The sequence below is a fragment of the Hipposideros armiger genome, unplaced genomic scaffold (genome assembly GCF_001890085.2).
Source record: "Hipposideros armiger isolate ML-2016 unplaced genomic scaffold, ASM189008v1 scaffold_1864, whole genome shotgun sequence".
In the NCBI taxonomy this organism is placed as follows: Eukaryota; Metazoa; Chordata; class Mammalia; order Chiroptera; family Hipposideridae; genus Hipposideros; species Hipposideros armiger.
Genome location: NW_017733214.1, coordinates 25,174 through 38,930, shown reverse-complemented (window position 1 = coordinate 38,930; position 13,757 = coordinate 25,174). Strand labels below are relative to the sequence as shown.

Genomic DNA, 13,757 nt, shown 5'->3' with positions numbered 1-13,757 from the left:
GCTATTTACACAGAACCAAGTTAAAGCTATCTCCGTAGTTATCATATCAGATCATCAGTCTTGAAGTCATCTTTAACAATGAATTAAACACAGCATCTGTATTTGTACTGGTCAATAGGAAAGGAAGAAATCATTTAATTTACTTTAAAGAGATATAATTCATTTGTGACATTCAAAGTAGGGAGGCAGAAAGTGCCAGTTCTAGGATTCCAGACATAACCACAGCATGTGGAGGTTTGGAAACCATTCTACTGGAAGGCCATTAAGCCGTTCTTTCATTTAAATGCAAACTGGATGATTCAATTTAGTTACTGCTTAAGAAAGGTACTAAATACATCTGCAAAAATAAACTTTTATTACAAATGATCAAAGGTGAATATAATATCAATCGATCAGGTAAGAAAGGCAAAAGCATAAAAAATATATGTTATTCCAGACAAACCCCTTTAATTATAACAAACATTAAGAAACTCAGTTTATAAAACCAGATTGGGTAGCAAAAGGGTTTTTAAAAATGTAAAACCCAAACCAGAATCCAACCAAACCAACCAAACAAACCTAAGAGAATGCTTCTTGAAGAAAGTGGTATTTTGTTTATCCTGTCATCATGACACAGATGCTGCCAGGAGACCTATGACTGATGCCAGTTATCACTATGGGTAGGGTGTTTTCTTTGACCAACACCCTAAAAAGCTGTAATCATTGATAAGTTTAAGCATTTGGCTTTTGTTTCAAGGATCAACATTCATTCTTATGCTGCAATTCAGGTGTCTCTAAGAGGCAGCAGTAATTCCAGTATCAGGAGTTTAAAATATAAAGTTGCAAGAATATATACTTAGTAATAGAACATTCCACTCATTTGTCTAATCCTGTAATTCTCAAGCTTTTGGTCTTCAGACCCCTTTATACTCTTAAAATTTATTGGTGATCTGGACGCCAAAGAGCTTTTGTTTATGGAGCTGACATCTGTCAGTATTTGCCACATTGGAAAATAAAACTGAAAATTTAAAAATTTAAAAAGGCCATTACATGCTAACATAAATAACATTTTTAAGAAGATAGCTATATTTTCTAAAGCAGAAAAAGATCTGTGGGAAGATGGCATTGTTTTACATTTTCAACTCCTTTTTGAGAGAGAGAATTACAGCAAAAAGAAATCATTCTTTGTAGTATTATGAAAATAGTTTTGATCTCACAGCAGGACTCCCAGGAGTTTATGGGCCACACTTTTGAAAACTGCTGGTTTAATCTAAGGCTTGATATTAATGACCTAAAAAACTCACACAAAAGAAGCCTCAATTTTCATTTAAATAAACCAAAATATCCACACACACACAAGTCACTGGATCAAACATTCCCACTTTCAGTTTAAACTAGAAGCCAAAGATCACCATGTACTCATGGCCAGATTCAAAACAATATTGTCATTTATGTTAAGGCCAGGGCCAAGATGTATTCTTTTCAGCCCATGAACGCTACAAAACCTATTAACTAAACATACATATCTTAGTTCCCTTTCTAACATTTGCTTAATCCTGTTTGTATTGAGCTGGCTGTTGTCTTTACGTTGGCACAGCCTTGGTACAGACCAGAGAATGACATGACTTTAACTAATAACCCACACGCTCAGATTAGGAACATGTTAGCCATATATGGAGCAGCCTACTCTATTTCTCACTATGTGTAAGCTCTGATATATTTTAGGGAAACAAAGGGAGAAAATTTTCCATTAAGCACAATAAGAACAATCATATGACGTTCACTTAGATAACTCTTCACATCTTACAAATTACTTTAGTGCACACCATTTCATTAGATCCTCTGAAGCAGCTGGAGAAGGGCAGGACAAATGATGTCATCAACATTTCAGAACTGAAGAATTTGAGGGTCAGCTACGGGTCTTTCCCCAGGTACCATGAAAAGTATGTTGCAGAATGGGATTGGAATTCATGAAATCTGCCTCCTGGTTCAGGATTCTCCCCAGCATTCCCCCTTCCTTGGGTTCAAGGGCAAGATTGAGGGTGGAGCTGGTGGGGATGGAGGTGAGGCAGCAGGGTATGACACTTCTGAAATCTGCATTCCATCTGCCTCATCAACCATTTTATCCAACACTAAGGAGGCTTGGGAATGGCAGAGACACTTCCCTGACTGACATAATGAATTTTCCATTAGTACATACATTATGAAACTTCATAGGAAAATAACTGTCTTAGTAATTTTTTCTGAGCCAGTTTATGTTGTCAGTTCATTCATAGTCTGTTCCCTCTGCTCCAAGGGAAAAGTAAAAATCCTGCAGTTAAAAAAACGTGATGAGAATACAAAAATGAAATAGCAACAATAATATGTGTGAGGCTAATATAACTAGATTTATTGTGCACCTGGCACAACACAGACTTTGCAATCTTCCTCCACCAATTAGAGAGCAATATAAAAATCACAGTTCTTCACTTAATGGAAAATTGCCTCCTAATCATCTTGAGGCAAAGACTTCAATCTATACAAAAACATTAAGAAAATAATTTCAAGGATTTAACTAAATTCTTAGGTGCTTAAAGATTCTGTGGTGGTAGGTGAGGGAACAGACAGTAGAGTAAAAGGCCATGGACCAGTGAGAAGAAAAGAATTATTGTCACTAATGAGCAAAGGGGAAATCCTTATCTATTCCCTGTCATTACTACATATATCTACTTTAGAGATTATTCTGTTGCCAGGAAATCATCTCCACCAAGATGTTAATACAAATAGCATGAGACATTCAAAGAGAGTAAGCAATCACTTTAATTTCGCTGGGGGGGGGGGGAGGCAGTCAACAACAACAACAAAATAATCCCTCCTACAAAACTAGCCAAATGCCATGAAAGACCATTGATTTTCTTGGTATATAGTATAGGCAAATTATTGTTTACTGTGCCTTCCCTGTCTCTTTCTGAGACATTTTGAAAATCAAGATGGACTACATGCATTTTTTGTTCTCTTAAGGTAGGAGGTAAACAAAAGCCAGTAATAATTAGAAAACATGCTAATTTCATTTTATTTTCAAAATTTAACAGCATGTTGCTATCTATTACACAAATTGTTGGTGCCTTTCCCCCCCAATTTTGGTGAGTAATGGTCTCTTTGCAGGTGATTTAAACAGAAGTTAATGACTTAAGACAGTTGCACATATGGTGGACTGATGTACACATACATAACATATACATATATACATATATATATATATATATATGAATACATATGTATACACACACAGACATATATATGTATAGCTCATCATTATCACTTGAGGAACTCCACTATGTTTTTCCCTCTTCATGTATTTCCATTAGTAAAAATGAGCTGGGATAATGATTTTATAGTAGGAAACAAAACTAATAAAAATCAAATCAGAAATGTGAAGTGGTATGCTGTCAGAATCCAATACAATAAGTCAATACACATTTATGTAGTGGTAAAGTGCTAGAAAGTTCTTTCATTAGTATTTTAAAAATTATTATAGTAAAAAGAAGTCTGTAGTTTCATTTGATGGTGGTGACCACAGGCACCATAGCAATGGCACTGGCTGAGTTGGCGTTGATGATGTCCTCATACTCCGGGGGTGGATCTAAATGAGGTTCTGTTTCACTCCTCTGAAGGTTCACCTGGCCAGTGGCTTCCTCATAGCTTGGTGGAGGATCGCAGTTGGACAGGCGAGTCGAGACAGAATCTGAGCGTCCAACTACATATTCCAGAAAGCCTGGTGACAATCCACTGCTATCAAACACTTCATCTGGTGGGGGAGGCGGAGTGATAATATTAAGGTGCTGAGGGAAAGGGATGTGGCTTTCAGTTACTGTCTGTCTGCGAGTTTTGTTTCTTAGGAAGCATCTCCAGATCAGGAAAATGACAAGGAGGATAATGAAGAGGCCAAAGATTAATGGAAAGGTAAGGTAAAATTGAAACCAGTCACTTCCTCTGTTACTCTCTCCTTGTTGTGCTTTTGTGTAGGTGTTCCAAAACTCTTTCTGAAAATGAAAGACAAAATGCATTGAAAATCAGTATGATCAAAAGATGTGAAATACCACATTTTTTGTATGAAAAAATGTCTAGGTTCTATTAACATGGACAGAAACCAAAAACCCGACTTGTTGGTTTAAATGACCTACAGCCTATATTTTCTATGACAAGAAATTACATGTGAATCATGGTCCTCACTCTGGATCCTTCTAAATAGTCACAACACAAGTCTTTTTGAAGACTTGGAGTTATTTACATTTTCAGTTATGACATTATTTTCCCTTATGCAAATACATATTTTTTAATTTTTCAATTACACTGACATACAACATATTAATTTAGGTGTACAACATAGTGATTAGACATTTATACAACTTATGAAGTGATTACCCCGATAAGTCTAGTACCCGTCTGACACCCTATGAAGTTATTACAATACTATTGACTATACTCTCTATGCTGTACTTTATATTCCCATGACTGTTTTGTGACTACCAATTTGTATTTCTTAATCCCTGCACCTTTTTCACCCAGCTTCCCAAATCCCCTCCCCTCTAGCAACCATCAGTTTGTTCTCTGTATGTATGAGTTTGTTTCTGTGTGTTCGTTTATTTTGTTTTTTTTTGGATTCCACATGTAAATGAAATCATATGGTATTTGTCTTTCTCTGACTTATTTCACTTAGCATAATACCCTACAGGGCATTATGTTGTTGTCGCAAATGGCAATATTTCATTTTTTATGGCCAAGAAATATTCCATTGTATATATGTACCAGATGTTTTTTTTTTTCATAGCTGAGCCATCCTGCCACCTGTTGGCAGCTCAGTGGCAGCTCAGCTCTGGCCAGCCATTGAACCATTGAACTGCTGTTGCTCAGAGCTCACACTCTTGAGCAAGCTCTTAACCAACTGAGCCACTTGGCCGGCCTGCACCAGATCTTCTTTATCCATTAGTCCATCAATGGATATTTAGGTTGCTTCCATATCGTGGCTATTGTAAACAATGCTGCAATGAATATAGGGGTGCATTTATCTTTTCAAATTAGATTTGGATTTCTTTGGATAAATACTCAGGGGTGGAATTGCTGGGTCAAAGGTAGTTCTACTCTTAATTTTTTGAGGACTCTCCATACTGTTTTCCATAGTGGCTGCACCAATTTACAACCCCACCAATAGTGCACAAGGGTTCCCTTTTCTCTGTATCCTCGCTAACACTTGTCGTTTCTTATTGTTTTGATGATAGCCATTCTTGTCCTTTCTTGTTGTTTCGATGATAGCCGTTCTAACAGTGTGAGGTGATATGACATTGTATTTTTCATGTGCATTTCCTAGTAATTGGCGATATTGAGTATCTTTTCACCTGCCTGTTGGCCATCTGTATGTCTTCTTCGTAAAAATGTCCATTCGGATCCTCTGCCCATTTTAATGTTTTGTTTGTTTGTTTTAGGTTGTTGTTAAAATGTATGACTTCATATATTTCGGAAATTAACCCCTTATTGGATGTATGAGTTGCAAATTATCTTTTCCCATTTGCTAGGTAGGCTTTTATTTTATTAATGGTTTCCTTTGCTGTGCAGAAGCTTTTAAGTTTGATGTAATCCCATTTATTTTTGCTTTTGTTTCCCTTGCCATTGTAGTCAAATCCACAAAAATATCACTGAGACCAATGTCAAAAGGCTTACTATGTTTTCTTCTATATATGTTATGGTTTTGGGTCTTACGTTCAAGTCAACACCATTTACTGAAGAGAATTTGCTTTCTCCATCGTATATTCTCACCTCCTTTGTCATAGATTAAATGACCATATAGGCATAGGTTTATTTCTGGGCTCTCTATTCTGTTCGATTGATCATTGTATCTGTTTTTCTACTAATACCATACTGTTTTTTTTACTGTAGCTTTGCAGTATAGTTTGAATGAGGGAGTATGATACCTCTGGCTTTTTTTTTTAATCTCAGGATTGCTTTGGCTATTTGAGGTCTTTTATAGTTCCATAATATTTTACAATGTTTTTATTCTATTTTTGTGAAAATGACATTGTTATTTTGATAGGGATTGCTCTAAGTAATATGGACATTTGAACAATGTTAATTCTTCCAATCCATGAGTACCACGTATCTGTGCATTTCTTTGTGTCTTCCTCAATTTCTTTCAACGATGTCTTATGGTTTTCAGTGTACAGGTCTTTCACCTCCTTGGTTAAATTTATTCCTAGGTATTTTATTCTTTTTGCTGCAGTTGTAAATGTTAATAGTTGCTTTTTATATTGTGGTGCTCTTACGTTAGGAATATGCATATTGATAAATGTTATGTGTTATTGATGGACTGTCCCTTTTATTATTATAGAATGTCCGCTTTGGCTCTTGTTACCTTTTATGGTTGAAGTGTGTTTTGTCTATTGGCTACCATTTGCTTTGAGTATCATCTTCTACCCCTTTGTTTTGAGCCTGTGTTTGACTTTAGAGCTCAGATGAGTCTCCAGCAGGCAGCATATCACCAATTACTAGGAAATGCACATGAAAAATACAATGTCATATCACCTCACACTGTTAGAACGGCTATCATCGAAACAACAAGAAAGGACAAGAATGGCTATCATCAAAACAATAAGAAACGACAAGTGTTAGCGAGGATACAGAGAAAAGGGAACCCTTGTGCACTATTGGTGGGGTTGTAAATTGGTGCAGCCACTGTGCCTGGATCTTTAGGTCTCGGGCACTGCTGTGGTTCCCAGAGCCTCAAATCATAAGCACAATTGTTGCTGTGGGCACCGGGGGCTTGGGTGCAGCCCCCGCCCAATATTGGAACAGCTGAGGTTGCAGGCGCTGCCACTATGGGGCGGCAGCTAGGATGCTGCCACAGTTCCTGGAAGCTCAGATTTGCAGGTGCTGCTGCTGCTGTGGGTACCAGATTCTTAGATGCAGCCCCACTGCTGGGTGGACTGAGGTTGCAGTTACCACCAGTGGTGGGATGGGAGGGGGGCTGGATCTCGGGTGCTGCCATGGTTCCTGGAGTCTCCAGTCATGGGGTGTGTCACTTCTGGTCCTCTGGATCTGTCCCCTCCAAGAGTTCCAATCTGCCCACCTTCAGATGTATGGACCTCTCGGGCATCCTGGTGTGTTGTGCAAAGGATCCTATGTTGGACTGTGGATGTCCTATTGGTTGTAATTTAAAGTGGAAAGACAAAGGAAATGACTCACTTCTCCATGATGCTGACATCACTCCAGGGAATACAATTTTTAATCATGTATTTATGAAGACCTACCAAGTATCTCATTTATACTCCATTTTCTTTTATCTGCAGATGAGGATTTCCCCGCTCACTTTCTAATCTCTCAGATCTCCATCTCATTTTTCCCCATTTAATCTTATCCATGAAAATGAACAAATATGTGATTCCAAATAATTATAAAATGCTCAACTTGGATAAACAAATTGAAAAGTGGCTCTTTTATATTATCCATATCACTTTAGGATAATCAAGGATCAATAATGCACATGAAAATGATTTTTTCATGGCTGGCTGGTATAATTCAATTTCTCTGTTTGACATGCTGGAAATAAAAAATTTGCAGACAAAAAGAAAATCATATTTTTACTTTGAATGGTTAAAAACAAGGCTTAGACAAAAATGCAATTACAAAACCAGATTTTTACTTCACCTGTAGTAACTTGATTAATCCTGAAATCAATCCACACCCAATAGTGAAGGTATAATTCATCCCTACTTGCAGATTTGGAAATGGAGACTTAGAGAGGTAACCTAATAATAAATCCAAGGTCATTTAACACATAAATGTTGGAGCTGGGATTTGAATCCTAGAGGCCTGGCATCAGAGCAAACCAAAAAGTAATCTGCTTTGATGTATAAGACATTTTGAACCTGTCTGGCTACTTTCCTAGAAAATTCAATCTTTCCGTCATGTTAAATATGTAGTCAAAAGTGAGCTTGCTCATGTTATAAATTAAATATTTTCAACTAAAGTAACAGTGATCTGATAGAAAGGTACTGACAGATTTCTTTGGGAACTAGACTTATTTTGTTCTTTAGGCCAGAGAATCAGGTGAAAATTCATTTGAAATCAGGACTAATATAATTGTCATTCAAACAAATAAACCCAGTTTATGTCTCCATGGGCTAGTTCAATAGTTTTTTTATCTTACTGAAAGCAGCCAAAAGATACTCAAGCCAAATGATTCCAAGACTTGGTAAAGCAGTGTTTTAGAAGGAGTGAAAATTTGTTTAATGATGAAAAATCTCATTAAAGAGTCTTAGTAGTTTTAGATCAGGCTAAAATTATACAAATAACAAATGTAGTCTGAATGTGCCAGAGAGGTCTGAACCATTTCAGAAGAACCCCAACAGGTAGATGTTTCATCCCAGTAGGTGAGTTTTAGAACAAAATTCAGTATGTATGAGACTCCATCAAATATTAGTTGCTCTTTTATAAAATATGTATTTTTCTGTTTTGAATTTTCTTACTGCCATTTTTTTTTTACTAGAACTTGAGTGACTCAACACTTAAAGGACTCTACTCATAATTCAGAGTAGAGCTAAGAATGTTTTATAATCTTTCATTAATTAGCTCAGAACCTACCTAGTGAAGCTGGGAAGTGGGTGATGTTCCCAGTGACTATGTGTTGCTGAGGGCGACCAGCAGCATTTCTATCGACTACTCACATGGCTTCTCCCTTTCCTTGAGTAAGTATGACAGGAAAGGGAAGGAAAGACTATCAGAAATGAGGGACAAAAACCACAACCCTCATCCGAAAAGCTGCCTAACTGAGAACAAGTTGGGACTTTCCAGCAAGACGTCCAAAATTTTGAAGATTCTATATCAAGATGGATGTTCTGGGGAAAATGGGTGGCACAAGTCACTTAACATCTTTGTGTTAATTCCTTTGTCCACAGGGTAAGAATATGTAGATATAACTTCTGAGAAAATAAAGATAAAACATTTGTGAATTACAATACAAAAAGGAAGGCATTACCTTGAAAACTGCCACTAGGGTATAGACATGTTGCCAAGAAACAAAATTATGCTGAGTATAGTGTCAATTCAATTTATTTTACAATAAAAGTTGAAAACAATATAGCTGGGGGATGAAGAAGAGAATATGATTTTGTTGCATCGTTTTAAAAATAATTATGAGGACTATTATTTTGCAAGGTGACACACACCTTACATAAAGGAAACCTCTATAATTTAGATATAATTATTTAGAAACTGTTAAGGTTTGGATTCAGCATACTCAATGGGGGATTTGATAGCTGTACTGCTGTATGAGGCAGCAGGAGGAATCTCAAGGCCCAAAATATCCCTCATGACCACTATGAAAAATTGACTGCTAAACATTCATTCTTTAAGGATTCTGGTATAAGACAGCAATACACAAAGATCCTGAACTTAATTCCTTCCACAGACACCAAATCTACAGCTACACATGGAACAAATTCTTGTGAAAAAGACCTAAGAAATACCTGAGCAACTTCTACACATAGGGTGAAAGGACAAAAAAAAATGAAGCAGGTAGGAGAGGCTGACATCAGATCTCTCTATAAACCCAAACCCAGGTACAGTGCAGTGACCCATAATCAGGAGGAAACGCAAAACCATGAGCTTTTCCCCGAATAGCAAAGGGTTCGAACCCCAACTTTTAAGACCTGCACCTGACAGATTAGCTCCCAAAACATCTTGCTTGGAAAGCCAATGGGGCTCACGTCCAGGAGACCCACAAGGCTGTAGCAAACTAAGAAATGGATCTTAAATGGTTCATGTGAGCAGACATGCCTAGTACCAGAAGCCAACTAAAAGGCACCTGAGACTTCACATGAAAGAGGTTTACTTGCTTACCTTAAAGCACTGGCCGGAAGGGCAGGCATTTAATTTAACATACATATAGGGGCCTACTGAAGGCTCTCCAGGAACAGAGGCCAGTGGACACCATCTTTGCCCCCTTCCTCTGCTTTGCTCCAGATAGCTGGTATCTCCTGGAAAGGAGCTTATACGTACCCTTGTGTGGTGCCCTGACTTTTGCGGCTGCTACAGGGGAAACCTTTATATCACCTGGTTTTGGTGGCCAATGGGATTTGCAACATGGTCTCACAGGACACTGTATATTTGCATACTTTAAAAAACTGCTGCATAAGGCTCTGAATTCCAATGAGCCTGAATCTAGGTGTTGACTGACATCTTCCCCTTTAAGGCACTGACACATCTTGGCACACCCTCAACTACTAGGATGCAGTCAAAATAAAATAGGCTGCTTGGACAACCACAGATTTGACAGAAAACCAAGAGCTGGGCAGGATTGAATGATAAGGTTCATTTCCTACAGGAAGTCACACTTTCAAGACTGGGAAAAGTGGCTGCTTTATCCTAATGCACAGATACCAACACAGAGAGACAAACGAAATGAAGAAACATAGGACTATATTACAAATGAAAAAGCAAGATAAAACCTCAGAAAAAGTCTCTTATGAAATGGAGACAGATGACTTACCTGATAAAAAGTTCAAAATAATGTTCATAAAGATGCTCACTGAGCCTGGCAGGAGAATGGATAAACAAAGCAAGAACTTCAACAAAGAGAAAATATAAGAAAGTACCAAATAGAAGTCACAGAGCTGAAGAATACAGTAACTGCACTGAAAAATATACTAGAAGGGTTCAACAGCAGAGGAGACAAAACAAAGAAAGGATCAGCGAACTCTCACACAGGGCAGAGGAACTCACCCAATCAGAGCAGAAAAAAGAAAAAAAAAGAATTTAAAAAAGTGAAGACAGCTTAAGTGACTTAAGGGACAACATCAAGCAGACCAACATTTGCATTATAGGAGTGTCTCAGGAGAAGAGAGAGAGAAAGGGATAGAAAACTTATTTAAAGAAATAATGGCTGACAACTTCTCCAACCTGGGGAAGACAAACAGACATTGAGATGCAGAAAGATCAGAGTGGCAAATAAGATGAACCTGTGGGTGAAAAAGAGGTTCTATGGAAAGTAAGCTCACAGGGTGATCTGATCATAAATTCCTAACTGGGTGGGTCATTGTGGGTAGTCACGCCCCAGGCACAAAAGGCATATCTTTGCCTTAAGTAAGTCCCATCCATTGTTTCTGTGCATCTAGGTTAACACACCTTTGAAATGCTCCCTTTCAGACCCCTCTTTCTAATACATGACCACCCTTTCAGATCCCCTCCTTCTATAGCTGTTACCACCCTCAATAGAGCACATAATCTTGTTTTACTATCCTGTAATCTGATCCCAGCCTTGCTTTCTCCCACCTTCATGTAATCTCCCTTACATTCCCTCAATTCCAAAAGCATAAATAAAAGAAGCTGCAAACTGTCCTTTGTTGGAAGGATTTTTCTCAGTCTATTGAGATCTGGCTTCCAGGTATGTATTGGGAAAAGTCATGATGTATTTTTCTATGTTTTTCGTTGCAAAAATGTGTGATTACTTTTTAGACAACCCATTATTATCCTGTGCTTGGCTCAAATAAATTATTTTAAAAATTCTCTACAGGTTTGGATATTCTTACACTGACAAGTCCACACTACCCAAAGCAATCTATAGATTCAACGAAATCCCTATTAAAATTCCAAAGGCATTTTTCACAGAAATAGAACAAACAATCCTACCACAAAAGACTCTAAATAGCCAAAGCAATCTTGAGAAAGAATAACAAAACTGGAGGCATCATGTTCCCTGAAACTACAAAGCTATAGCAATCAAAGCAGTATGGTAGTGGCATAAAAACAGACACGTAGATCAATGGAACAGATTCAGCCCAGAAATAAACCCATTCATACATGGTCAATTAATTTACAACAAAGGAGCCAAGAATATACAGTGGGGAAAGGACAGTCTATTCAATAACTGGTGCTGGATAAACTGGACAGCCACATGTGAAAGAATGAAACCGAATGACTATCTTACACCATACACAAAAATCAACTCAAAACGGTCTCAAAATGTGAATGTAAGACCTGAAACCATAAAACTCTTAGAAGAAAACATAGGCAGTCAGCTCCTTGACATCAGTCTTGGCAATGATGTTTTGGATTTGACACCAAAAGCAAAGGCAACTAAAGAAACAAAGAAAAAAACAAACAAACACTGGGACTACATCAAACTAAAAAGGCTCTGCACAGCCCAGGAAACCATCAACAAAATGAAAAAGCAACCTATTGAATGGGGGAAAATATTTACAAATCATATATCTAATAAGGGGTTAATATCCAAAATATATAAAGAACTCAGACAACTCAATAGCAAAAAACAATCCAATTAATATATGGGCAGAGGACCTGAATAGGTTTTTTTCCAAAAGACATAGAGATGGCCAACAGGTACTGAAAAGGTGCTCAGAATCACTAATCATCAGGGAAATAAAACTCAAATCTACAATGAGATGCCACCTCACACCTGTCAGAATGGCTATTTTTAAAAAAGACAAGAAATATAAAGTGTTGGTGAGGATGTGGAGAAAAGGGAACCCTAGTGCACATTGGTGGGATTGCAAATTGGTGTAGCCATTATGGAAGATAGTATGAACATTTCTCAAAAACTTAAAAATAGAACTACTGTATGATCCAGCACTCCCTCTTCTAGTTATTTCCCTGAAAGAAATAAAAACAGGATCTCAAAGAGATATCTGCATTACCATGTTCATTTGCAACATTTGTTACAATAGTCCAGATATGAAAACAACCTAAGTGTCCATTAATGGATGAATGGATAAAAAAGATGTGGTGTATATATAGACAAAAGAATATTATTCAGCCATGTGAAAGAAGAAAATCCTTCCTTTTGAAACAACTTAGATGAAACTTGAGGACATTGTGCTAAGTGAAATAAGCAAACAGGGAAAGACAACACTGTATTATATCGCTTATATGTGGAATCTAAAAAAGCCAAACTCATAGAAACAGAGTAGAATAGTAGTTACCAGAGGCTGGGGGGTGGGGAAATTGGGGAGATGTTGGTCCAAAGGTACAAATTTTGGGGACCTAATGTCCAGCATAGTCATTATCATTAACAATATTGTATTATACACTTGAATGTTGCTGAGAGTAGATCTTAAATGTTCTTGCCATCAAAAAGAAATGGTAATTATGTGAGGTGATAGAAGTTTTAGCTAATGCTTTGGTGGCAATCATTTTGCAATATATGTTTTGAATCAACATATTGTACACCTTAGAATTACACAATGTTATATCTCAAAAAATGTAGAAAAACAGATCAACAGTAACCAAATAAGTTTCATTCCTAAAAAAAATTCCACGTAGGGAAATGTATTAATATAACTCAGAACATTATTAAGGGAGAAAAAGATATGATAGTAGTATTTGGATTTTAGTTAGTATTTTTGTAAGTATTTTTTTCAACATTTTATTGGGGAGTTGGGGGAGGGGAACAGCACTGGGGAATCAGAGGAAGGGGAACAGAAAAGTTGCTGTTGTTTTGTTCTTCAGTCTAGTTGTGGAGGATGTTGCTTCACTGGCACAAGCTGGCACCATCATTGCACTCTTCCCGGGCGAGGCAGATCAGTCGCCGGACTCTGGACGGCCGCTCACAGTGGCTGCTGGCCGCTCACGCTGGCTGCCGGCTACACATGGTAGCTTATGGCAGCCCCCTGCAGCAGGGGATTGCAGCCTACACCGTTGCCAGTGACTCATGACAGCCCAGCTCCAGGTCGAGCTGTTGTTCAGCATCTTAGCTGTGGAGGGCAGTGTCACTGGCCCTCATATGTGGGATC

At 37.7% G+C, this 13,757-nt stretch overlaps 1 protein-coding gene across 1 annotated transcript in view; it reads right to left on the bottom strand.

Moving 5' to 3' along the window:
• Positions 1–2,783: 2,783 nt before the first annotated feature.
• The window catches only part of PRRG1 (proline rich and Gla domain 1), a gene marked incomplete at its 5' end in the record, with an annotated part of 31,537 nt that continues 20,563 nt past the window's right edge, over positions 2,784–13,757 (bottom strand). The window contains one exon of the mRNA XM_019634744.1: positions 2,784–4,001. Coding sequence (XP_019490289.1) covers positions 3,516–4,001 — 486 coding nt within the window. The remainder of the gene's footprint in view (positions 4,002–13,757) is intronic.